At 52.4% G+C, this 25772-nt stretch overlaps 1 protein-coding gene across 3 annotated transcripts; it reads right to left on the bottom strand.

Annotated features, from left to right (window-relative positions):
* Positions 1–438: 438 nt before the first annotated feature.
* RAB7B (RAB7B, member RAS oncogene family) lies at positions 439–22026 on the bottom strand. 3 transcript variants are annotated; one of them, XM_036015156.1, is made up of 6 exons: positions 21795–22013; positions 14198–14266; positions 13566–13692; positions 12641–12862; positions 7377–7496; positions 439–2384 (listed from the first exon to the last, which is right to left on the bottom strand). In XM_036015156.1, exons 2-6 carry the CDS (start codon positions 14248–14250, stop codon positions 2304–2306), a joined length of 603 nt encoding a protein of 200 aa, XP_035871049.1. In that variant the 5' UTR covers positions 14251–14266; positions 21795–22013; the 3' UTR covers positions 439–2303. The 3 variants fall into 3 exon arrangements, with proteins under 3 accessions (XP_035871049.1, XP_028386671.1, XP_035871050.1); XM_028530870.2 differs by having other exon boundaries at positions 7377–7502; positions 12647–12862; positions 21795–22011; XM_036015157.1 differs by lacking the exons at positions 439–2384; positions 7377–7496 and adding an exon at positions 11011–12122 and having other exon boundaries at positions 12647–12862; positions 21795–22026.
* Positions 22027–25772: the final 3746 nt, after the last annotated feature.

The raw sequence follows: 25772 nt of genomic DNA on the forward strand, positions 1-25772 counted from the left end.
TTCGCAGCCCACACTCAATCCACTGAGCTACACCAGCCAGGTAAATTCTTAATAATTTTTAAAAAATATTTTATTTATTTATTTTTAGAGAGAGATGAAGAGGGGGAGAAATAGAGGGAGAGAAACATTAATGTGTGGTTGCCTCTTGCATGTCTCCTATTGGGGACTTGGCTGGAGGCAATCCAGGCACATGCCCTGAGTGGGAATCGAACCAGTGACCCTTTGGTTCGCAGACTGGCACTCAATCCACTGAGCCATACTAGCCAGGGAAAATTCTTAATTATTTTTAAATAAGGAGTTGGGCATTTTTATTTTGCAATGGGCCCTGCCAGTTATATAAATTGTCCTATTTACTTTTTGTTGTCTTCCCTTTCATGTCTTTTGAATTTTGAACTATGGAGATTTTAAAAAAATGTAATAACTAAATCCCACAAAGGATAAAAACAAAGAACACATGTATTATTTATTGTACACACTTGGAAACGGTCCCCAGGTCCACCGCAGTGCACAAGCTGCTGCGTGCACACCCACACTCCGCCCGTCTGACCCACCGTCCCACCGACTCCCAGCAGAGCTGAGTGATGTGCAGAACGCCGCCCACGAAGACACAGAGACAGGGCTGTGCTCCAGGCCGCCCGTTCCCCTGCCAGGCCCACGCTGCTGCCCAGGACAAGCCAGTTTTTGCTCCGCAGTTGGGAGGGGGAGAAGGGGTCCCCCATTCCCTCCCTGGTCATCCCCCTCCCCCTCTGCTACCTCTAGGTCTGTAGTCTGTATCTTTAGAGTCAGGTGACACACAGAAGCCATAGACTGACATCCCCAGCTCGCCTGGAGCTCAGGAAGGAGACTTCTGTGGCCAGGAGAAGGTCATCTTGTCCACTCCCCACACCAGAATGAGCTCTGTCTATGCTGTCTGTACCCAGAAGATAATGGCTTTAGAGTTTGTAGGGACAGAGAATCCATGAGTTCTCCAGGCCCCTCATTCTAGTATTTGTCACAGATGTGGGTTTCTTGTTTGAATCACTGATGTTGCAGTTTTTGCTCATTTCTTAGTAAGCTTAAGAAATTGGGATTCTCCCCCACACAGTTTGAAGAGCTAATCTACCCAGGGCCAGCTCTTCAGGGTCCTTGGAGCGCCTGCGGTCCACTTACCCCAACCAAGAAGAGCACTGCTGCCCTCTGGTGGCCAGTTAGCAGAGGATCAAGGAGCCACCCGGGAGGGGGCGTTCCCCTCCGCTGTCGCAGGGGCAGCCGCTTTGAGCGCTCAGGTAAGTGAATGTCCTTTCACTCTTCCTGGAACACAGCAAGCTTATCCTGGGCTTGGGGCCTGGCCCTTGCTACTCTCTATCCCTGGAATGTTCTTCTTCCAGATCTGAGGTGGCAGCTTGTTGCTCATTCTCTAGCCCTCAGGCCAAATGTTACCTGCAGCACCCAACCCCAGCCCCTGCCCTCCCTGTCTTGTTTCACTTTGTTCAGGCACTTTCTTGCTATCTGAAAATATTCGTGTAAATTCTGTGTCGGTTCTTCTCTCCCTAAACATAATGCAGGGGCCAGGGAAACAGGGTCCTTGTCTGTTTCGTTTGTCGCTGGACCTCAGTACTTCTACTCAAAAATACTTGTTGAAGGAATAAATAAATGCATGTCAACAAAAATAACTGAGATTTATGCAGAGAGTTTCTGGTCTTCAAATCACACCCTGGTGTGGGCAGGGCATATGCCACCCCGTTTGTTAGATTTATGGGCGTGGCCTGAGTGAGGAGGACCTAGCCAGGCCCTGGTGGCTTTTCCTGGACTCCCGAGTCCTTGCTCTGGAGGGCAGAAGGCTGTTCCGGGGCTCGACCCTCACTTCCTGGCCCCGATTACCGAGGGAGGCTGGGCTGTGCCCTAGTCCAGAGCTGTGCTGAGCGGCGGCATGGGCCAGGAAGGCCAGTGCACAGTGCTGCAGAGGCAGTGGCCTGTCTGTCTGCAGAGATGAGTGTTCCGGAGCAGGAGTGTGCTTGGGGAGGGAGGGTGGCAGGAGAGCTGCCAGTGAGGGAATTGTGTGTGCTCCAGGCCGGAATTCGGCTGTGACATTCTGAGTTCCATCAGGACCCCTGAGGATGCAGCCCCTGGCTCACTGCACTCAGCCCCAGGGAGGGGCTGCCCTCTGATTCTGGGCCCAGCAGGGACACGAGGGGATCAGGGCTCTGCCATGGGGCCTGGGCTGCCCGGCCAAGCCTGGGCAGGTGGTGGGGCTGGTGGGAGCCCCGGAGGAGCAGGCCCAGGCAGGCTGTGTCTCTGGCTGCCACGAGAGGGAGTCTGGAAGGTCAGCAGCATCTGCTCCTGGACTGGTCTTCTGGTGAGAGCTTGATGGAGTCTGTGAGGTAATTCTCCAGGATGTTCCGATACTGGGGAAGGGAAAGAGAAGTCAGCACCCACACCTGAGAGGCAAGGAGCACCACCTGCCCTCTGTTCTTAAGGCTGAGGGTGCTTGGGCGTTTGTTGCCTCCCCATTGTGCTGCTGGGTAACAGCGGGAAGACACTGACCTCCTCACCCTTTGCCTTCCTTCCCTCCTCCAGTGTCTTCCAGGCACACAGAGCAGTTGGGTGACTGGGTCAGGGACCCAGGTCTCCTGACCCCCAACCAGGTCCCATAACTTTCCATTCTCCAGAGGGGATAATTGAGGTGACGTTTGACCTCATCAGAGATGGGACCTCTCCCCACAAACATCCCGACACCTCAACCTTCTCTCACCATGACCACCTATCGATGTGCCCACCCTCCTGTCCCTCCTGTTCTTGCCGTGTCCAGAGAGGCCTCCCTAAACAGACTCAATGTTTCTACTGGGCCTTTTCACCTGTCTGCCCACCCTCCCCAACTCTCCCTCCCAACAGGTCCAGAGGAAGCCCCTTCTAAGTCTGATGAGCTTCTCCCCAGGCAGCTGACCACTTTTCACCTAGGATGCCCCACCTGGCTCAGGAGCGAGAGTGGGGTGGGCGGAGGGCTTCCTCAGGGAGGTGGGTCTAATGTGCTGAAGGGTCTCCTCTTAAACAGGCACCATCCCTTCACTGTGCCACCGCCCTCGTGGCCACTGAGCTCGCTGAGTCCATGCTCCTCCCACACCTGGTGTGTGCGTGAGGGCATGTGCACACACGCACTCTGTGTGTTCGTGTGGACCAAGAAGGGCAGGGCCCCCTGGGTGGGAGGCGATGCAGGACTACGGGTCTGTCTCCAGGGCCCTTCCCCGAGGAAACAACTCCCAGGGCTCGGATTTTCTTCGTCTCCACGGCTCCCAGGCTCTGGTTGGGCCCCTGGCTGGCAAGTGTTGACAGAGGCCTAAAGCCCATGGCCCCAGGAGGTGGTGTGGGGTCCATCTACTGTACCCTGACGGTGACCCCACGGCACATGAGAAGGACCCTGATGCCCAGGCACTGGCTGCCACCCTCAGACTGAGTCTCGGTCTGGCCTGGCAGCATGAAGCTGTGGCACCGGCCTGGGAGCCAGCCCTGCTTCACACAGTTTGTTCACAGAGAACCCCCGTGTCTCGCCTCCCCGAGAGTGCCTGGGGGGCAGCCACCCTCAGCCAGCTCAGACGATGGGCCTGAGGATCCCTCCACCAACTCTTCTGCGTTATTAGAATTTTATTTGTAATGTGTTATACATATGGAATATATAAATGTAAATATGTATATTAACAGGCAGGATTAGTATTGGGAATGTGGAAGTATCCCTAAAGCCTGTCCCTCTGGGACGCCCCCACATCTCAGATCAACCATCAGCCTCCCCGTCCCCTGGAGAGTCCCAGCCCCTCCGTGCGGACCCGACTGACCGGGGTGCCCCGTGCAGCCCCAGCTCTCACACTGCGGGAGCACAGTCCTGCCTTGAGGTGCGTGAGGAGAGAGAACCGGCCAGGGCTCCTTCTCCCCAGCACCACCCAGGCCTGGGCTGGGGGCTCTGGCCCATGCAGCCCCGGGCATTGCCCAGTCCTCCAACTGCCGCTCTGCGGTGGGCAGGGCCCGCTCACTCCACTGAGCTAACTGTCCTTGAAATCCTGACCTTTCTGGACCTCGCAGCGAGGGGCAGGGAGGAGCAAAATGTTACTCTGTAGGTCCCTTTGTACCTTGGGTGATCCGTTGCTCTCAGTAAGATGGGCTTTGAACAGAGGCTCTTGTCGTGGCACCTTCCTGGTCCCTCTGTCAGCAGGAAAGCTGAAGAGACCTTGGCTAGGATCGGGTATTTTTAAAATTGGGTCTTTTGGACCCACAGGCAGGGCCTGCTGTGACCCGCCCTCACGTCCACGCAAGGCCCAGCCTGGACCCCAGTCCCCCCCATGCGGCCACTGCCCGTGCCGCCAGCCCTGGGGACGGAGACCGGGAGAGCCCCGAGAGGCTGCGGCTGTCTGAGCTCCGTGGCCCTTTATTCTGGAACAAACGAATGCCACCGCCGCCTCGGGAAGGTGTGAGACGCTCCCTCACGCCCCACCCTGGCAAAGCGGGGCGTTCCGCCCTTCTCACCCAGTAACAGCCACACACTCCCAGGCGCAAGTCCCCCGGAGCCCTTCCCGTTGATGACGTCAGCGAGGAAGGCCTCGTCCGGCTCCTCGGACTTCCTGTAGAACTCCCAGGTAACCGGCCCGCCGTGATTAGGTTTTCTGTGTGATTTCTTCAGCCCTGATCGTCTTGGCAAGCTTCTGCATCTCGCCGCAAGGTCAGCGGTAGTGTCCAAATGCAGGCGCCACTTCAGGGGCTGTGGGTGTGGGCGTCTGCCCCTCTGAGCCGGGTCGCCTCCATGGACCCGCCTTCAGATCAGACCCCGCGTCCTGAGGATCTCGTGGAGGCCCTGCAGGTGCAGCGAGCACACTGCCTCCCTCCGAACGCAGCAGTTTAGTTTTTCTCCAGTGGGACGGAGGGATCCGGGCTTTCCCGCTGCAGCCCACGCCAGGCCCTGGAGCCAGGCCCGCCCCGCCCAGCGGGGATGGTGTTGCCAGCTTGGTGGAAGCAAAACCGTCATTCCACATCCCCCAAAGCAGGCGGGTGTCCCTTCTTTGATTATGAGGGTATTCTGAATCACATTTCGGAGTAAATACCCTAATCTTTGATAGTGGCCAGCATGTGACACTGAAGTAGCTTCCTACCTTCTTCTCCAAATGTTAACCGAGTACCTGTTCCGAAGGTGCTCTACTCTCAAACCGCTCTTTCCATCCAGGGCTCCCTGTAGGACTAGACACTTCGAGGGACCTCAGGGACCCTGGAATGCCGCTTCCTCCAAAGGACAGAATCGCCCAGGCCCCCACGAAGCTCCTGCTTTCCCCATCTCCTCCGCCTCGGTCCAGAGCATCCCTAATCAATTGTCCCCACGCTTGCCAGCCCACACAGCTCCTGACTCCTCCTCTCCTGCATTCTCCCACCACCAAGCCCTGACGTGACCACCCGTCCTCGCCGTGTCCGTCCTCTCGGGCCTGGATGGTCTCAGTGCCTCCTCAGCCGCCCATGGAGCCCGCCCCTCTGCGGCTGGAAGAGCCCCTGCTGAAAACCCTTGTATATGGCTCTTGTTTACAAATAGCTACGTTTTATTTAATGCCTTCTCTTTGCTGCGAAACTATTTCATTTAGTCCCTGCCACCTCCCTACACCTCCCTGCGGGGAAGACGTTGTTATTTGTACTTTGACGGGAGGAAAGCGGTGCCCTGGGGAAGCTGCATGCCTTGCTCAGGGACACAGGGAGGGAGAGGCAGAGCCAGGATTTAAAGCCAAGTCTGCCTGGCTGCAGAGCCCAGCTCCTGCGCCCCAGGCCGGGGCTCTCCCCCTCCTCCAGCAGCACCTCCCACACCTCCCTCTGAAAACACTCCCCCGGTGTGAGTGCGCACACAGCCTCCCTGGGAAGGAGCAGGGTGGTCCTCCGGGGAAACGTCTTCGAAAACGCTTGTGTGACCTTGAAACAGAGATTTGCGAATCTCTGTTTCACCTCACACATCCAGTGAGTTTTACGAGCTCTGCCCCAGTGGGTATGTTTGTTCTGATGTGAAGATGACCCTCCTCCACATCTCTGAGTCATGCAGGCATTGTACAAAGACTGCCCCGTTGGGCCTCGAGGCCTGGGTGAGCCCCCCACTCCCCCCGCCCCCCACTGCTGCCCCTGTGCACTGGGCCCTGCTGAGCACTCTGGGAAGCACGACCCTCCGCCTCTGGCTTTGGAAGAGCACAGAAGCCTGAAGAGCACAGAGCACAGATCTCTGTTGGGGTCACTAGGCCTTTGGGATCTGGTGCCGTTGACCTTGTGGGCTTCATTACTCACCATGATCTCACACCCCACTTCCCTCCACACCACGTTTCTTTCTCTTACAGACGGAACCCACAGTGGGCTCCTGCCTGGGCCCCTGGACACGCCCTTCTCCCCCCTTCTGCCACTCCTGCTTGCACCTGCACTGGCCCACCACGTCCGCCCGCAACCTGTGAATCGCCTTTCAACAGCCAGCTCACACGCCACTCCTCTGGCAGGCACCCTCTCCCACCCTCACCACCAGCGAGAATTTCCTCAATTCAAAGTCATTGCCGCAATGACCTTCTCCCTTTTTCTAAGAAGCCCACCTTGATTAAATGCAGCAGAATAGTGAAACAAGCTGAGCCCTTCCCCATGCTAGTCTCTCACGGGCCCTCCTCCCCGTTTCCAATGTCCACGTCAGAATGGCATTAGAACCTCGCTGCTGCTTCCAGGCTGCCTTCCCTGATCTTCCTCTGCGATTCCCCCCCCCCCCCCCCCCCAGTACGGACTGTGCCGCCTTTCCTCTGATGCCCTGCCGCCGCCCGCCGAGTCCTTCCCTGCCTTGCAGCACCTGTTCTGAAACCACTCACGTGCCTGCCTGTCTCCCCATGAGGGCGAGGGGCCCCGGTCCCCGCACGGTGCTCCGCACACGTGATGCCCTGACACGTGCTTGTTGACGATCGCACCTGGGTCTATGTCTATCCATCTTTTGATGAGAACACGCCAGCAGCCCCTGCAGGCTTGACATGCTGCTTGAACAAACACCTGGCACCCGGGGCTTCCCTCCCGCCGAGGAGGATGGAACTAGGTGCTTCTCAGGCTCTTACCATCCAGAATCTCCAGGGGTGGTCTACAGAACACTATTACTAATATTATTATTATTATCATCATTTTTAGAAACTGCACAAATGATTTTGATGTCAGTGAGGTGGAGGGACCACTGACTGTGCACTTTAAAGTTGCTTTGCCCCTGTGCCCAGAGCTGGAGTCCTGCTGAGCCCCGCAGTGACTCATGGATTGAGACCCCGAGCAGGCCCCTGCTGCCCCCTGCCCGCCTGTGCCCAGTGCTCCTTTCTGCCAGCTCCTGAGACCCCCCGCCCCCGGGGCAGCCTGCCTCACGCTGCTCCACAGCCACTCACCCTTGACAGAGCTCGGCCGGCCAGCATCTCAAAGGCTTGCACCACGTTGATGTCGTTCTTGGCACTGACTTCAAAGTAGGGGATGTTCTTCTCTTTACACCAGCCCTGGGCCACCTCCTGCGGCACCTGAGTGAAGGGGGAAAAGACCACTGTCCCTGCGTCATCATCCCCACCATCCCCACTGTCAGCGGTCCTCACTGTCTCCACCGCCACTCCCATTTCTTGGGAACTGCCCACGTGTCCATAACTTTACACACGTTATTCCTCAACATAAGTTTACGAGGTGGCTGTTGATACTTCATTTTCCAGATGAGGAAGCTGAGCACTGGAGAACAGAAGACTTTGCTCAGAGTGTGTGGCGCTGAGCAGGATTTGAACACCAGCTTGGCTGAACTAGAGTCCATGGGCTGTGCTGCCTGCACTGGGGGGTTCTCCCTGCTCTTGGCTCCTTCTGCAGCCCCTTCCAAAGGAGACGGGCTTGACAGACACTAGCCAACTTCCCCTGAGCTGGCTGAGCAGGCCCATGCCCAGGAGGCCTGTTGCTGGGCAGGGACTCAGGTCCCTGCTAACCCTGTATGCCCAGGACAGAGTCCTAGGAACAGTTGATAAGCTCCTACTATGGGCCAGGCACTCTGTTAGCTGTCCTGTCATATTCATTTATGCAACCCTCAGTAACCCGGCGACATGGGTCTTATTAGCTCCACTTTACAGATAAGAACACTGAGGCTCAGAGAGGTTCAGTGACTTGCTTCAGATTACACAGCTGAGAAGGGCAGAGTCTGCATGAAGCCCAAGCTTGTGCTCCCACGGCAGCTGGGCTGCCCTGTGCAGGACACTTCACAAGAACTGGGCTGATTTTCTGCCTCCCCCACTGGGCTGCAGGCCCCTTGAGTTTAGGGTCGGGGTCTCTTTAGCTCTCAGCTTGGCATCACGAGCCACGCAGTGCAGGCTGAATGAGCACGTCACTACCCACGTGCAAATGGCTGATCACAGTTAGGGGATGTTAGACTGGAAAATGTTCTGGCAGCACTGCAGGTTACTTCCAAAGACAACTGCTAACACAGAGTTTAATGGCTAATTATTTCAGGGACCAGAAAAATGACCATGCATTGAACAGTTGTACCTGGGACTTTATAACCATTTCATTTTATTGAAGGGAGCCAAGGTTTTCCTCATGGAGAAGGGACCATTCTGCCCAACTCCCAGGATATAGCGCAGACGCTACCCCTCCTCAACTTGTTTCCCCACTCCTGTAGGCTCTGGGAATGTATCTTATTGAGATGAAAGGTGCTGTTGCTGTCCCTTATCTCTTTGGTCCTTGCTTTCCTGGTTGCAGGAGTGGCCCAGGGCTCATGGCATTGCCCTGGCATTATGAGGCTTGCCACCCAGCACTGGTGGGCAGAGACTGGGGGTGGCTAAGCAGCCTGTCCTTTGGGGACCCCAACGACACTTCCACCTCCCATACCCAAGCCAAGTGCAGTCACTCTCCCAGTTGCTGCTGAGTCTGAGCAGAGCAGGGAGAAACCCCAGGCCCTGGTCTTGGCCTCTGATCTCTAAGATCCGCCTGCCTTCGTCACCTGGGATAGGGTTCCCAGAATCATGGCTATCAGTATTCCCTTTCATGGAGCACAGACACTGAAGACCTGGTGAGTCGCCGAGAAGCCCCACAGCTTGGGGAAAATCCTGAACTATGTGTGAGAGAAGAATCAAGGCTGGCCGGGCTATCGATCACTATCGTCCTCACTAGTAACGTGCAAATAAATGCTCGTTGGAAATGAACATGTTATACCTGGATGCCATTTTAGAAACACAAAGGGCTTTGTATCCTTTTTAAAAATAATGTTTCAATTACAGTGGACATGCACTATTATAGGCTTTGTATCTTTTAAAGTCCTTGACGGCAAGCACTGGACTTAGGCTTCTGACTGCTCCTTCCTTCTTTAAATCCCACCCACCTGCCGAGCCCCCACCCCCACCAGGTGACGAAGGCTTTCCTGGGCCCATCAGTGGCGCCCAGGAGCTGCAGTAGAAATTGACCTGCAGTGCAGTGACGTCAAGTGCCTCTTCTCCAGTAGGCAGGGAGATTCTTCAGATTCAATGGTGCAAGGGGCAGAAGCCAGGATTGGTGCCCAAGGCCAGCCAGCAACAGAGCTAGGAAGACAAGTTTGCAACTATAGCTGGCTGATCTCAGCTGTCCCTGCTCTCCTCCTGGACAGTGACTGGGTTATGGCAGATATTTTATTTCCTTGTCCTTATTCTTTCTCTGTTCTGTTTACATGCAATGATTAAATACACAACTATAAAATACCACGTTGGAGATGATGTTGCCAATTAACATACTTTTCTATTCCTATCACCTCTCTTACTGACCCTCAGAAAGCCGGCCTGGGAAGGAAACAACCCAGACAGTGATTTTCATGTCTCTCTTCCATTTCCAGCTTTAAAGTCATCCTTTCTTTTATTCATAAAATCACAGGTATTTGTAACTTAGGCTCTAACTGTGGAAATAAGCTCAGGGTGCAATATTTGGGGACGTGGTAAGTATGAAAATTTTGAAAGTGTTACTTCGATTAGTTTTGGTTTTGGCTGACAATATCCTACCAACATTTTACTTCTCCTGTGAAGCGAATCACCAAGCAGAACATTTGGTGGTTCACCAGAGGCCAAAGTTGTGACAAGATTAGTCCATTTTATATAATTTTATTTATGATGCTTTTCCATCTCATACACACTTCAAATTATTAATCAGATGCATTAAAATTAATGTGTCAAATGCATCTTAAACCACTACCAGAAATAACAAATATTTTCAGAAAGCATAGTCCCAACATTATGACTCAGTGGGAAGTCAGCATTGCCTCCCTGAGCTCATAGCCGAGAACCCACGTGCTAGGAAGTGAGTTGTCTGCAGCACAGAGGCTGGCAGAGCCGTTCTTTTAAACAGATGAACGTTTTTCACTCTATGACCTTCTGCAGGGAGAGCGGGGATTTTAAAACACGTAGGTCAATAATGTCTTTAAAACCGTTCTGGCAATACACATTTTTATTGTGGTAAAATACACCCACACATAAACGTACCATTTTAGCTGTGTGTAAGTGCACAGTTGAAGGCCTTAAGTGTGCAGTCACACTGTGGTGCGACCCCCACCCCATCCATTTCCAGAACCTTCTCTTCACCGCAATGCTTAGCAATAGAGTTTTCCATGCTTATTTTCTTCTTATTGACTAGAAGTTCCCGTGTTTCCCCAGCCTGCGCCTTGACGGTAACAAGGAGGATGACAATCGCTCCCGTGTGTGAAGCTCGCCACATGCTTTACCAGCGTCGTTTCCTTACGCGTCACACCATTTCACGGAATCTGTGCGTGGCCTCCGTTGCCCAGATGGAGAGGCTGGAACTGGCTAAGGGCACATGTCCCGGAGACGGGATCGGGCTTGCCTGGGGCTGTGCTGCTCCTTTCCAGCCTTTACTTCCCTCTCTCTGCAGAAGAAGGCCCATGCCTCCACCCAAGCTTGGACTGGACCCCTCCACCCCTTCGAGGTGTCACCCCTGCTTTCCTTCCTGCTGTCACCCCTCATTCGATGAACTGTTGCAGCCTGGCGAGGCTTCTGCCCCACCTCCCCCTGTAGCCTCCACCCCTCCAACAGACATCACTGCTGTGCTTCAGCCTCTTCTTTCCAGGGGCAGACCCAGGCCCTCTGTAAATAATGCTAAATACGGTCTCCTGTTCCGTGACCGCAGCCTCCTTTCCCTTCCACCCAGCCGCCCCCTCGTTCTTTCTGCCCTGCTCCTCAACCTCTGCCGGCCCAGCGCTCCACCCTTCGACCCTCTCCTTGTTGCCCTTCTCTCCTTCATGGTTCCTCAGTGCCCTCACAGCCCTGTCTTCAGCTACACCTGCCTGGAGAAATCTTGGTCCCAGGTTCCTCGTTCCTGGCTGTAGCCCCACACTGGGCTGCTGAAGGAAAACGCAGCAAAGACTCCCCCTCAGACTCCTGGTGTCCTCCTTCAGCTAAGCCCCGAGTGTCACCTGTCAGTTCTTGTCTTTGTCCTCTATTTGCTTCTCCACCCTTTCCTCTCCAGAGCCACTGGCAAAGCTTCACCATTGTTCCTGGGACTCCTGCTTAGTTCCTGCTCAAGAAGCTGGTGCCTCTTACTTCACTGAGAAAAGGTCAGACTCGGTCTTGAACTCCCTCAGCTTCCCACCCCACGATCTCCAGGGGAACGAAGCAGGATGTTAAAATGCAAGTTGCGGCCGGAGGCAGAATAATCCGATCAATGTCAGATATAAGGTGGGCTGGGAGACAGACTGTCCCTGGACCTTGTATATTTCCACAAGTTCATGACCAAGAATCTGTTGGATGACTCCCAAACCCACAGCATGGACATTAAAAGGTCAACAAGAAGGATTAGAATGGATTACTTTGGAGAGAGTTGTATCCCGGGCGCACTCCCCGCAAGAGGGAGAACACGAAAAGCCTCATCTCCACCCAGAAAAGGGCTTGCAGGAGGCCACTTGGACAGTTTGACGTGCGGCCCCTGGAGTTCGGTAGCTACAGTGGATCTGCATCTGACCTGCACCTGAGGGATGTGATGCAGTGGGCACATCGCGTCATTTCTCATTCGTAGCCAGCGATGAAAAGAGCTCTGCTCGATGCCACTGTGGAAAACTCCCACACAGCGGGGTCGCCGAAGCCATGGGACAGATAAGCCACCCGGTGGTTTGTCAGAGGATCCAGAACATGTTTCGGCTCATAAAAAAATACATGTGTGCTGCTTTCTCAGAAAGTTTGTAGACTCAAGTATTTATAACTGCAGACCCATTACCTGACCCTGGCTAGAAATACTGTCCTACCGGTCAGTTCAAATTCCACCTGCCTGCCTCTGATGCCCTAGTTCTTCTGCTCCCTGCCTCCAGACAAAATTACCTTTAGTTCTCAGCTTGTATCAGGCTGTTTCCTTCCCTTGCTCATGCTGTTTCATTAGCCTGGATGCCGCCTGCTCTAGGCAGCCCTTTCTAGATTCTGGGTGTCAGCAGATGTGCTTTCACTGTGGTCTCCGACCTTCCAAGGTCTACCTCTATCATGGCATTTACAATATTGTATCGCAATTGCCTTTTAAAGTGTCCCTATCCATTACTAGACTGAGAAATTTTTAGGGTAAGGACTGTGTATGGTGCAGCTCTGAATGTGTGGGGCCTAACACAGTGTCTGGCACAGCTGATGCTCACAGAATGATTGGCGAATGAATGAATGAGTAAAGGAATGAATGGTACCTGCCGGTCTTCCAGATCAATCTTGTTCCCCAGCACCACCATGGGATAGGACTGCTCCACCGGAATGATTTTGGCCAGAACATCACCCCGCCAGGTATCCAGAGCTTCAAAGGACTCCAGATCAGTGACATCAAAAGCCAGGATGCAGCCATCGGAGCCTTTGTAGAACGTGGACACCATGGAGCGGAAGCGCTCCTGTCCGCCTGTGTCCCAGATCTGGAGGGGAAAAGAAGCCATCCCGTGGGGCTGTGATGAGTGGCTGGAGGTCTGGCCTAACTGGATCACATCATGTCAAAGCTTCCTTTTCTGGGTGGGGCGCAGACAGGCAGACAACCCTGGCACAGGTGCGTGTGGTCTTTTCACACACAGGTATCTGGGCCCTGTCACCCGTGTGCGCTAAGGCATCTTGGCACTCACATTTAGCATCCGAGAGTACTTCTGCAGCTGAGCCCTCGTCTTCCTCTGGGCCGTCAGGCCGGGCACTGTTGTTCCCGTCTGATGGATGTGGGCCTTGGGAGGGATTTGCCAAGGCCACTCTGCAAGCTTTCCAGGGACCTGAGACTAGGAGTAAGACTTCCCAACTGCTGCATTTAGAGCTCATTCTTCTAGATTAGGAATCAGCAATTTTTTTTTCTATAAAGGTCCAGGTAATACATATTTTAGGCCTTGCAGACCATACTGTCTGTTGCAACTACTTTGAAAGTACCTATAGACCATAAAGTGGGCATGACTGTGTGCCAATAAAACTTTATTTACAAAAACAGGTGGTGGACCTGATTCAGTCCATGAGCTGAAGTTTGTTGATGTGTGTTCTAAATCATTCCAGCTCCTAATACACATAGCTATGTGAATGGCCATCCTAAGAAGGTGGGGTGTTTTCAGGTATGCATGTTGAAGAGGGAAAGGGAGGGCCACTCACCTGTAGCTTCAGAGTGGTATCATCCAACATGATAATCTTGGAGAGGATACTGGCCCCCAGCGTGGTCTGGTAGTCCTCATAAAACGTCTTGTGCACATAGCGGTGGAGGAGGGAGGTCTTTCCTACACTAAGGAAAAAAGCCAGACACATGTAAACACACACATACGGAACATGTATGCACACCCATACCATTCTCAGAATCTTACCACGCCCCTCTGACTACCGTCTCTCCCTGAGATTGTGATCTAACATTTGTGGTCCAGGAATCACACTTTGAGTAGCAAGAGACTAGAATGGTTCCTAGAAGTAGGGACCAAAGTGAGCAGAGAGGTTTGAAGAGAGCTGGGTACCCCAGAGCAATGGGCAGGCTTTCCCTGCATGTGGCAGGAGGTGGGAAGGCAGAGAGATGCTGAGGGGCTTGTTATTGCAAAGCTTGGACCAGAAACCAGCTGGCCCGCCTCCCAGCCTCTTTTTCCTACTGAGCTCCCTCCCTTGGGTGAGATGCTCTCCCTAGAGCCACCCTGAATCAGAAAAGGACCCAATGGGAGGTGGAAACACACCCAGAAGGTCTCACTACCCTTGGCTAGGGACCTGCTCGCCAACCCCCAGACGCCAAGCTGAGCTTGACTTACCCCAGGGCTCCGATGATGATGAGTTTCAAATCCACCTTCTTCCGGGGATTCATGGAGGGGCTTCAAAACCTGTAGGGAAACAAGTCATCCACATGCTGGCCAGAGGGCCCCCTGTGGCTGTTGTCACTGAGGCTGGCCTCTACGTTCTCCTCCTAGGTGTGCGGATCACCGCCCTAGGCAGAGGACTTGGGTGAGGTTGCCTCGTGGATGACTCAGCCACCCTTACACACCCTCCACCTTGCTTCCTCTGGGGCTTCCCTAGTGCTGGAAGGGTGGTGACCCCACCGGACAGGTGCATCTCCCACCTTTCTACCAGCCCTGATCTTGGAGGCAGCCTGGAGTGCCAGGAAGGCCGGAGAGCACTGAACAGAGGCGTCGCACAGTCAAGCCTGGAGCCAGGGATGGAGGGCAGAGCGGGAAGAGCAGATGGAGGCAGGACAAGGGGTCCATTGTCAGGACTACCCAAGAGGCTTTGGATGGAAGCGTGCCCTTCCCCTGCCCGAGGTGTTGCTGTGATTGCAGAATCAAAGGCTCTTCTCTGAGGCAGCTGGTGGGGCTGTAATTGGTACATGTTTCTGGAAAGCTAATTGGCAGCAAGTAGTGAGAGTCTTAAACACGTTCCTGCCCTCCACTCACTAGGAATTTGTCTTAAGGAAATAATCTGAAATGCGGGCAAAGACTTTTGTTCAAGAATGTTCTTCAGGATTATTTACAAACAGCCAACACTAAAGAAGTGGTTAGATAAAGCACGGCACACAGTTTGTGAGTGTATTGCAGTTTCTGCGTGTATTATAATAACGTGGAAAGCGCTGCCACAGGAGCTAAATGAGAAACAGAAGACAAGAAACTGCATATACAATACCACCCCAAACAGTAAACTGAGTTCCTACTTGGATAGCAAAACTTCTGGAAAAAATATTTTAAAAATTTAAATGTTTAATTTTGAGTGGTGGGGAATTTATGATTTTAATTTTGTTCTCTATGCTTTTTAGGATGCTTCAGTTTTTTTTTTACAGTAAACATGTCAACCATGCATTGTTCCTACAAGAGAAAAATAGACATTGTGCACATGTGTGCATAATTTATACATATAACATACATATATACTTATTCATTTTATTTTATTAACAAGATAAAGCTGAACTTTGCAGGGGACCGTGTTTGCCCGGCTCTTTGGGTCTCCCCTTCAATGCACAAATACATGCACGGTGTTCCCAGCTCCTGGGTCTTCCGTCCTTGGAGGCCCTGCGCATCCTGAGGAAGCCTTAATCTGACTCTGCCCGACTCAAGCATCAAAAGTTGGCCAGCTTGGGTCTCCCCTGGTACTCAGAAATAACTCTAGACTGGCTGTCCTAAGGCCCTGGAGGCTCCAGGTCTCCCTTGGCCACTGTGTGACCTTGGGCCAGTGACTTCCCCTCTCTGAGTCTTGGCTTTCCAACTAGAGAATGAGCCAGTGGGGCCCCAAAGACTCAAGGTCTCTTCTGGTTGAAAAATGCTTTTTATCTGCTGGAGCTGTTACTCACGGGGCTACAAGAGCCTTGCCTGGGCATGCCTGGTTAGTGTAGAGTCAAAATAGAAAACTCTAAAAGGCCCCGGACTGTTGGTGTCCCACCATGAGCCATGCCATGGCTCAAAGGTAATTTGAGGTTTTGCCTAGAGCTGCTCGACCCAGCAGCGGGGGTCGGTGGCACTGGGCCTTCTACTCTGAGGGGTGGGTTAGCATGGTGGGCAACAGGTCTCCTCAGTGGTTCGTGCATTCGTTCAACAAGTGCCTGCATACCTACTGTATGCAAAGGCCTGCACTAGGCACTGGAGGAGCACAAAGCAAGTAGGAATGCCCACCCTCCTGCCTGGGAGTCATCTGGGGAGAAAGGACAGGGGCTGAGTCATTACACCAGAGAGAGTGTCAAGTGCCCCAACCGAGGCACAGGGAGAGTGCTGTGGGAGTTCAGCTAGGACAGGAGGCGGCAATTGTACTGGGCCCTGAAGAAATGAAACATGTGCTTGGGGACTGACATTCAGAGGGAGGCAATGACCCTCCGAAAGGGAGTGACCTGGGAACAGCTGAGGGGAGAAAGTGGATGGTCTGCTTTGGGGAGGGGTGAGGGGAAAGTTGTGGAGAGAGGGAAGCCTGGAGAGGAAGCAAGATTAAGAACAGACATGAATATCAGACCAAGGATCCTTTCCTCCCTTCCTTCCTTCCTTCCTTCCTTCCTTCCTTCCTTCCTTCCTTCCTTCCTTCCTTCCTTCCTTCCTTCCTTCCTTCATTTCCTATGCTCCTGACCTGCAAGGAAGAGAACTCAGGGTATTAACTAGGGCTGGCATTTCAGGTTGAGTGTTGCTGCCTACAGTGAAACCAGCCAAGGGAGAAGTGACTCAGAGCCCCTGCAAGGCGTGGGCCTCTCAGCATCGGTTACCACTCTGGAAGGGGAAGAGTGATGTGGGTTCCCTCCTAAAGGCTCCGGTACAACGTGCTTAGCTCCAAAGCCAATGCTGTGACTTCGAAAGGGAGCCTGAACAAAAGAGGGGCAGGGCAGGGGTAAGTGGGAAAGAAACCTGTAGGGGCTGTTCTGCTTCTTCTGTAGAATTTAGGGAATCCCCCCTTCCCCCAAAGCCCTAAGCAATACTTACAACGGAGGCTCAGAGAAGCCGAGACACTAGTTACTCATCCAGGGTCGCACAGCAGCCGGACCTGTTGCGCCTGGTTGGCTCCCCTCCTCCTGAGCTCAAACTCATAGGGTCCATGTGCACAGGATGCAGGGCACTGGGCTCAGGTTTTGTGAGTCTAACCAAATGCTAGTGGGGCTGGAGGAGATGGAGAGAAGGGCAGCCGAAGTGCCAGAGCTGCAGCGCCGGTGGGAGGGAACCGGCACCTGGGCTGGGCGGGCGGTGTGAGGACTGATGCTGTGATGGGGCCATGCTACCAGGAGATGCGGCTCCCGCGAGAAGCTAACATTTGTTTCCTGGAACCCTGAGGGGGTTTTGTGAATATGCAAATAAACAATATGTATACTATTTTGAGGTTAAATGAATTAATACATTATTATACTACATTTATACCATGTGATATATTATTATAATACATTTACTGGTACCAATTCAGGGCTCATCAAATGGTAACGGTTTTGTGACTATTAGCACATAAAAAATAGCTTGTGGGATTGACACTCTTATTGGCCTCCCTCTTTTACTGCTGAAGAAACAGATGTTAAGGAAAGTTAGGTCGCTCATCTGTGAAGACACAGCCCATACACGGCAGAGCTTGGATTTGGAACTGGGATGAACCCAGGTCTAACTGCAGAGACCACTCTCTAGCTGCGGGGTTGACTGCCTGCTGCGAACCCAGCCCCAGCCTGAGGAAGGATCGATCACATGCCTGGCCCTGACTGGGTGCCTCAGAGCTGGTGTGCCTCTGGAGAGAAAAACGTGGTACCACAGAGGATCAAGCTCCGCCTGTGCAAAGCAGTCTACAGATAGTCAAAGACAAAATACAACACAAAAGTGGGCAAAGAATTTGAACCAAACCTGCAGAAGTCTTATAAATGATTAGTAGTAAGCTTTGGAAAGGTAACTCAACCTTACCAATTTTTAAGAACATGCAAATTTAAAAATATCACTCTTTTTCATCCACCAGATTGGCAAAAAAGTTAAAAGACTAGTGATAATGTTTAGAGTTGGCGAGTGTATAGGGGTAACGCTCTTGTGTATTGTTGATAGAGTGTGAATTGTCACAGTCCTCCCTGGAGGGCAATCTGACAATGTCAAAACTCGGTATGTGCACACTTAGCTTCTAATCCTAGGAATTTATCCCACAGAAACACACGTGTACTCACACACACACTTGTGCAAAGATGATTGCTGAACAGCACTGCTGTAACCTAAATGTCCACCAAGAAGGCACTCTTAACATAAATTATAATCCATTCATACTCTGAGTGAGATGAAGTAATGAAACAGGAATATATGATGATGATTAAGTAAAAAAGGAACATTTTGTATGGTATGATCCCAGCAACATAAAAATGAACAACAACTTATATGTGTAACTATATGTTCAACATTATATTTATGCTTGCCCTGTAAATGCATGGGAAGCTAAGGATAGATACACACTAAATGGTTACTAGGAGGTGGAGAAGGATGGATTAAAGCCTGTGTCTTATATATTAAATTAGTTACACAAGCCTAAGTTGTTGTAATTGAAAATATCAAAAAAAGGGACAATATTTCTTTAAAAAGAGCAATGGATGGATGGAAACCCAAAGTCACCTGGGGGTGAGTTCCTGGCAAGACAAACCACTCGGGGCCTGAGCGGGGGAGGAGGCTGCCTGGTCCCACGGAGTGATCATGGGTTTTCGAGTCAGAGTGCTCACTCCATGGCTATACATCTGCGACTGTGGCTTACTTAACCCGGGTGATTCTGTTCCCTTGTGGGTAGATGGAATCACTCCTGCCTGTGGCTTACTCTGCAGGGTGGCATGTGTCATGCTCTTGGAGCAGAACTGCCCCCTCAAATTGGGGAAGACTCCAATAAATGGTTAACAACCGGGGGGTGAGGGGGAGGCAGATTGCAGTGCCTGCCACTCCCTATGGTGTAAATATTCCCTCCACAGCTGTGTCACACTCCCAGTGGAGACTGCTGCAGCACACTTTAGGAAGGGCATCCAGTCCAGTCTCCCACCCAGGGCCTGCTTGAGCTGTCTCTGCCACGTTCATGGAAAGATGGAGCCAGACCTGCCTCCATAGACCTGCCTCCCCACTAGGGGAGGATTTTCCTTGGGAGAAACACAAAATGCTCAGTTCCATCCTAGCCTTTCTGAAGTTTAAGTCTTCTCTTTACATTTTACTTGAGTCTTTTCTTCTCTAGATCCTTGTAACTCAACCTCAGCCCTTGTTGGGAACCGCCCTACGTGGTATCAGAAGCTGTAACCCCTGTCAAGGCTAAGGCTGAGGGAATGACCTTGGACCCTAAGCCAGCAAGGAAACAAAAGCTTATCTCCCTGGCAGGAGCGCTGCTTCTGCTCCTTTTACTTCACCCTGCCTGCCCCCCAATGCTTGGTTGGTTAGCCAATGATGGGTAAGATTCCCCAAGGGGGGAACGATCTAAGACAGGCATGATCACATGAGAGGCCCCCAAGGAAGGACTTTGGGGGCTATAGCAAAAGGGGGTGATGGACCCTCGCCCCTCAGTTTTGACAAAGCCTGAGTCCTCATTATCTGTGAGAAAATCTCCTTATCTCTTGGCTGCCTTAGTTCCCTTGCTCCACCTAAGCCTGAAACAATAACAGGGTGGTGCCACCCTGTGCTAGAAAGGGCGGGTTCCCCATGTGATCAGGCCTAAGAAAGAATCTGTAAAATCCTGTGAAACATGCTTTGTTTAGAATACTCTCAGCTGAATGATAAGGGTCCAAGGAAGAAGTAAGTTTGTTCCTCAAGTTTTATAGCTCTTTGACCCTGACTCAAAATAGGCCCTCAGACCTATTAAGTTCCTAGACCTAGAAGTTACCTAGGTAACTTCTGTGTTACCTATTGCTTGATCCTTACTTCCTGGCAATGAGTAATGAGCTTTACCTGAATTCTTATGCAAACGAACCCAATAAAAGCCTGCTCGGGTAGGAGAACGAGGTGCTCTCCCTTAGGGGCACTCTCTCCTGGGGAGGGTGGCCATGACACTCCCCACTAGAGAGAGTGGCCGTTCCGTCCCTATTTCCCCACAGGACCTGGTTGTCTCTGTGTATGTTTTTCTCGTGTTTTGATGAGCCATCCGCAGTGTTCCGCATTCACTGGTCCCCTTTCTCTGATGTACCCTTAAAGCTGCCACTGCAGATTGCCCGACCCCATTCTCGGAAAGGCAGGAATTTACTGAGGCTGTTATTTAAAATAGCCTGGTCCATGGGCCTAGGACAACTGGCAGCAACAAGACGGTGACCAGGACTGTGGTGGTGGCAAGGGAGGGCGGCTGGTGGTTGGCCCCTGGCTGGGCTCAGTGAGGAGGTGCGTGCAGATTTCAGACAGTGGCTTAACCTTGTGCACTTGGCTGGACTTTGGCAAAGCTGTCCTTTTAAGCCTCCTCCCACCCATTCAGATCACTCAGTTGCTTCAAACCTGGGCATCTGCCTAGAGGCCAGGCTGAGTCATCACCCTTTATTGTTAAATAACAGTGAAAAGCAGACTTGGAACGCGGGGCCCTGCCTTCAGCCAGCTCAGGTCCACACAGGGCAGAGTCTTAGGCCACTGCTCCCCTCTGCATGTGACTAACCCTTCTCCCCTTCTTGCCTGGCTATGCTTCTAAGCCTGGAACCCTGGCCCTGCCCATCTGCCAAAGCTATAGTGTAGCTCAGTCCCTGGGGAGTAAGACAATAATAATATAATAACAATAAAAATAAACCCCTAGGGCTTGGGGCCAGTCGTACAAGAACTCTTGGCGTTGCTGTGCTCTCACATTCCCACTCTCCTTTTCCTCCTCCCCACTGGCCCAACCAGGACCCACGCACAACCTTCTACCCCGTTTGTGTTGAGTGAGGTGTCATTTCTGCTGACGAGGAGGAGGGAAAGGGAGACCAGTGAGCAGGTGGAGATCAGCTCCGGTTTCAGGAGGCTCAGCACTCCTGTTAAGTTCTTTGGGAGTATTAGTCCCTGAATACTAATGTCCCAAAGGAGACTGGCATTGCCCAGAGGGCAGGACAGCACCTCACACCACTCTGTATCCCTCCAAAGAGCCTGACCCATGCTGGAAATATTCATTCTTCAATAAATACTCATCCATCCACTTACCCATCCATCTCCATCTGTCCATTCATTCATCCATCCATCCATCTCCACTCATATACTCATTCATCATCCATTCATCTGTCCATCTATCCAGCTCATGTACTATATGCCTACTATGCATTAGCACTATGTAGGTCTGAGGATACAGACGAGGAACTCTTTCCATGGGACTTGTGGAGGGTTGATCAGTGAGCCCAAGTAGATTATTTATATTAATACACAATGCCCAGCAATTATAGGGCGCTTTGTAATTTACAAAATGCTGTCATGCCCAGAGGATTCCTGAGGCAAGCTGGGACTAGAACCCAGGTCTGTCTGAGTGCTGCTCGCCTAGCATTGCAGAGCTGTGCTAAGAGACGTACTTATGATTTAGAACAAAAGGAACATTTTCCTGCTCCAGGGTTTCCCCCTCCTGACAAGACCCTTTGGACAGCATGGTTCCATCCAGGAAGGTGCCCTGTTGCTGTACCTAGGGGACTCCTGGTGCTAGCAGGACCAAGCCTTCTTGAAAGATTCTGGTTTCTGACTGTCCTTCCTCTGTGCCAGCAGCTGCATCGGCCCGTGCAGAAACCCGAGCTGGGCCCCAGTTCCCAGCGCTGGGCGGGGAGTCTTCTCTGCTTGGCTCGCTGCCATGCCTGGGAGTTCCTCCCGGGTGGGGGTCTTTGGACTGGATCTAAGCCCTCAGCTGCCAGATTCCAAGCCTCATCCTTGCATCCCCTGCCTCCACTCCTCTTCACTAAAACACAAATGCCCCTGGGGGCTGCTGGGACAGACAGAAGAACCAAAAAAAAAAAAAAGAAAACCAAAAAGCTTCCAAGGCACTTACAGCTGTGGCTGCTTAGCATCGGCCTCCGGCCTCCGGAGTCAGGCAGGAGTTTTTTCTGAGTCTGGGGTGTCTCCTCTTAGATCAACAGTCTCAGCCCGGTCAGAAGAAAATGGCTTTGGAAGCAAATAAGAGTTTGTTGAGGCCAAGCCACTTCCTTCTGAGTTTTCCTCCTCTCCCTCTCATGCACAGACTTGGGAAAGTTGCAAAAGAGGCTGGGCCTGGTGACCTCAGCTGTGTGGGTGGAGGGGTGGGGTGGAACTGTAAGGCTCGGCTTCAGAGCCGACTAGATTTGGGACCCTGTGAGGATTCAGTTTGCAGGGACTCTGGCCCTGAGGGGTGGGGAAGGGAATGAAGAATGGGAGGCTTGAGGGTGAATGCTTGTGGGTGGGAGGACCTGGAAGGTGGCATGCCTTTGTGGGCACCATGAAAAGCCTCTGGTTGGTTTTAGGAACTTCTGCTTCTGCTATTGGAAGCCACCCAGCAAAGCGGCCATGCTGTCTGTTGAAGTGTTAGACTCACATGTGTAGTGGATTTGGTCCCACCAGCAGCTTGTCAGGGGAGGTTCTGGTCCTCGTGCTTTGCTCTGTACACACACCACCACATACCACATCACCACACACACACACACACACACACACACACACAAACACACACCACACACCAGACTTATGGGAGGCAAGTTCTGACATCTTCCTGGGTCTCTCAGATGAGAACATGTGACCCAACCTGAAGTAACAGCAATTTAAAAAGCTGTTAGTGTGAGCCTATCTCTTTGAGCTGCCTGGAGCCATGCTTTGGGTAACCGTGGCTGGCAGACATGTTGAACAAACTCAGAAAGAGCCTGGAGGCTTTGAGTAGAGACAAGTGATGAAGATTTACTCGGTGGTCTTAGGGTGTGCAAACTGGAGACATAACTAGACAATACCCAGAGTGTCCCAAAGAAGAAAGGGAAGCAGGTCGTACGGTAGAAAGCACGTCCTTGGGAAGAATCAGTCCCGCATTCTTAGCCTTCGGATTGGTCTGAGACTGTCATCTTCCAGATGACCGTCTAGACAGTGGTCTGGATACTGGAGGTCAGGTGGTCTGGAAATGTGAACACTCTTCCCTTAGCTCTCCAGGGGGTCATCAGAGGGTTGTCTGGAGGCTTGATGTGTGTCCAGGCATTGACGAAAGACTAGAAAGTTTAAGTTCCCAGGTTGTTAAACAAAAACAGAACAGCTGCCTCTTTGCCTCAGCCTGCTTGATTTTAGTAACTGAGCAGCTTGACTAGAGTGACCCTGTCCAGAAAGAGACAGAGAGTGAGAGCCTCTGGGGGTGTAGAGACATGCCATTTCAGGGGACATGCCATAGTGGCCACGGGAGCCTGCTGCTGTGGGTACTTCGGGGTAGGGGAAGTGAGCTGTGTTCAACTAGTCCTTACAGCCTCTGAACATGGGACTGAAACCTATACCTTTAGGGGATGTTTGCAGAAGTACCCTTAACACCTTTGGCAGCCAAGTCACCAACCATCCTCAGACTCTGGTCCCCACTTCCTCTGTCCATGTGGATCAAAAGTCAGTGACTTCCCTTTTCTTTCTCTGACACGTGCTCCAGTGGAGAGTGATGACCAGCCTCTCCCCTGTGGGGGAGGCCCTGACGCTGCGTTCATTGCATGCCCCTCCTTCCTTCCCTCCTGCATGCAGCTTTCAATGACCTGAGTCTGAGAGCCCACTGGGGAACTCAAAATGGACTCCTGCATTTTGTTAGTGGAAGTGGGACATGGTGCAGGTGATGGTATCAGGAATGCAGCTAAGGGGTGGTGGGGATTTAGAGGATCTCTAGAGGAGCGAAAGGCTTTATAGAAAGGAGGGATTTGAATCAGAGCTTGCAGGATGCGGGGGTCTGAACATGTGCGTTGCGTGCTGAGTGGAGGAGACCCTGCACGACGCAGGGTGCACGTCAGGGCTCAGCGCCTCCCAGCTTGCGTCCTGTGGGCCCGAGGCTGCAGCCTGTTCTTTCTCAGCACTGCGGTCCAGCACCGCTGCACTACACTCTCAACAGTCACTGAAAAGGGGTCATGGGGGAGCGTGCTCCTCTGGACAACAGGGCCGAAGGAATCCCGGGAGCGAAAGTGCGGGTGAGAAAATGGGGATGGTTCTGTTGGGCCCTGGGTAGAAGAGATGTGAGTGACGGCCAGCAGGTCAGACTGAGGCAAGGCCCAGGAGAGCCCCGTAAGTCACGTCAGCTTGGGTTTCATTGGGTGCCCAGTGGGGAACCCTCGGAAGTTTGGAGCAGGGAGGCCTGATTGGATTGAAGTTTCAGAAATGAGACTGGAGAGAGAGACCAGAATCAGAGCACCAAGATGTTCTTGCAATGCTCATTGGTGAAAGGCAATGACTAGCAGCACAGGGACAAGGGAGCAAGTCACTGAAGCGATTCTGTGACGTGATCAACAGGGCTGTTGTGACGATCAAACCCGGATGTGCTCGGTCATTCAGCAGGTACTGCAGAGGCCCTGAGCAGGGGGCTGTGTACTCGGGGGGAGCAAGACCTCCTGCATTCTCCCACTTCTGGCACTTAGAGGGCTCCCAGCAAATAGTAACTGAATCTGAGGAAGTGCTGGCCCAGTGGGAAGGACTATCAGGCAGATGGAGGGATGAACCTGTGTGACGGAGGGACAGTGAAGTCACTACCTGAGACGGGAAAGACAGAGAGACCGGAAGGAGATTACTGGACTCCTCTTTTGTCTAAACTGAGGTTGATGCACCAGCAGGACATTTCCATAACACCAGTTAAGATCATTGGCAAGGAAACTCTGTTTTATTCATGATTCTGTCCCCAGACCACTGCTCAGTGTTGTGGCACCAACCCCGGCCACCCTGACCAGCCCAGCCCCTGTCTTGCTTCCTGCCAGTTCTGGCACTATTTCCCTGGTCTGGGAGCCCGCGAGCAGGGAGCCAACTGGGAAGAAGCTTGTGCTGGGCCTGCACCAGGCTGGTGGCTCCTCTGAGACCCTGGCTTCCCAGCAGCTTCCTGGCAAGGCCAGGAATACGAATGAGAAGTGCAGGGACGACATGCCCACAGACCAGGCTCTGACCGACTCAGGGAGGAGAAAAAAAGAAACCAGCAGAGAGAAGTTCAGACTCGCCCCGCACCCCAGCTCCCCTGCCGTGGGACCATCCTGAGCTGCGCACGGCCACACCGCCTTGCTGGAGACTGAGCACCAGCTGTGCTTGTTGCCACTCTCTAGTCAGCTTGGAAACTCACCTCCTTGCACTAACTCCCCTTCCTCACTTCCCTTTTTCCCTCTTTTGCTTTCTTTGAACTTCCCAATAAAATGTTAAATATAAGCTTCTGACTCAGGCATTTAAAAATTTTCCCCTTAAAGAATGGGACCCAGAGAAAGCTCAAAAAATATTTGTCAGCTAAATGAATGATCGATGGGACTCAGTTTCGATAGCACAAGACAAGAAAGAAAGATACAGGAGTTGTTTTGAAAAAGTCATAGCTTTGCAATGACCTTTTAGAAATGCCGACATGAGGATTGTCCCCACAGAATGTGGAGGCGTCTCATCTCCTAGGCGTGCGAGGGGCAGGAGACACGGAGAGCAGAGAGGTGAGGCAGAATCTGAGACACACTCACAGTTAAGAGGCAGGAGAAAGAAAAGGGTCCCGGTGGAGGTCTGTGAGGCAGAGGCTCCCTACACCTCCAGGCCACAGCAAGATGGCACTTCCAGCCCCTGTAGACAGGTGTGACCCTGGACCACATTTCAGTGATGGACAGAGTGGTGATTGGGACAGCGCTCCTGCCCTCACTGAGCTCATGTCCAACAGATGCAGGGCAGGGGTGTGAGACCCATTTTCACCGGGGGCCACATCAGCCTCCTGGTTGCCTTCAAAGGGCCAAAATAATTTTGGGACTGTATAAACGTAAGTACTCCTTAACCGTTAATGAGTTGAAATTACATTCAGCCCTTTGAAGGCAAGGCTGATGTGGTC

The sequence above is a fragment of the Phyllostomus discolor genome, chromosome 14 (assembly GCF_004126475.2).
Source record: "Phyllostomus discolor isolate MPI-MPIP mPhyDis1 chromosome 14, mPhyDis1.pri.v3, whole genome shotgun sequence".
Taxonomy (NCBI): Eukaryota; Metazoa; Chordata; class Mammalia; order Chiroptera; family Phyllostomidae; genus Phyllostomus; species Phyllostomus discolor.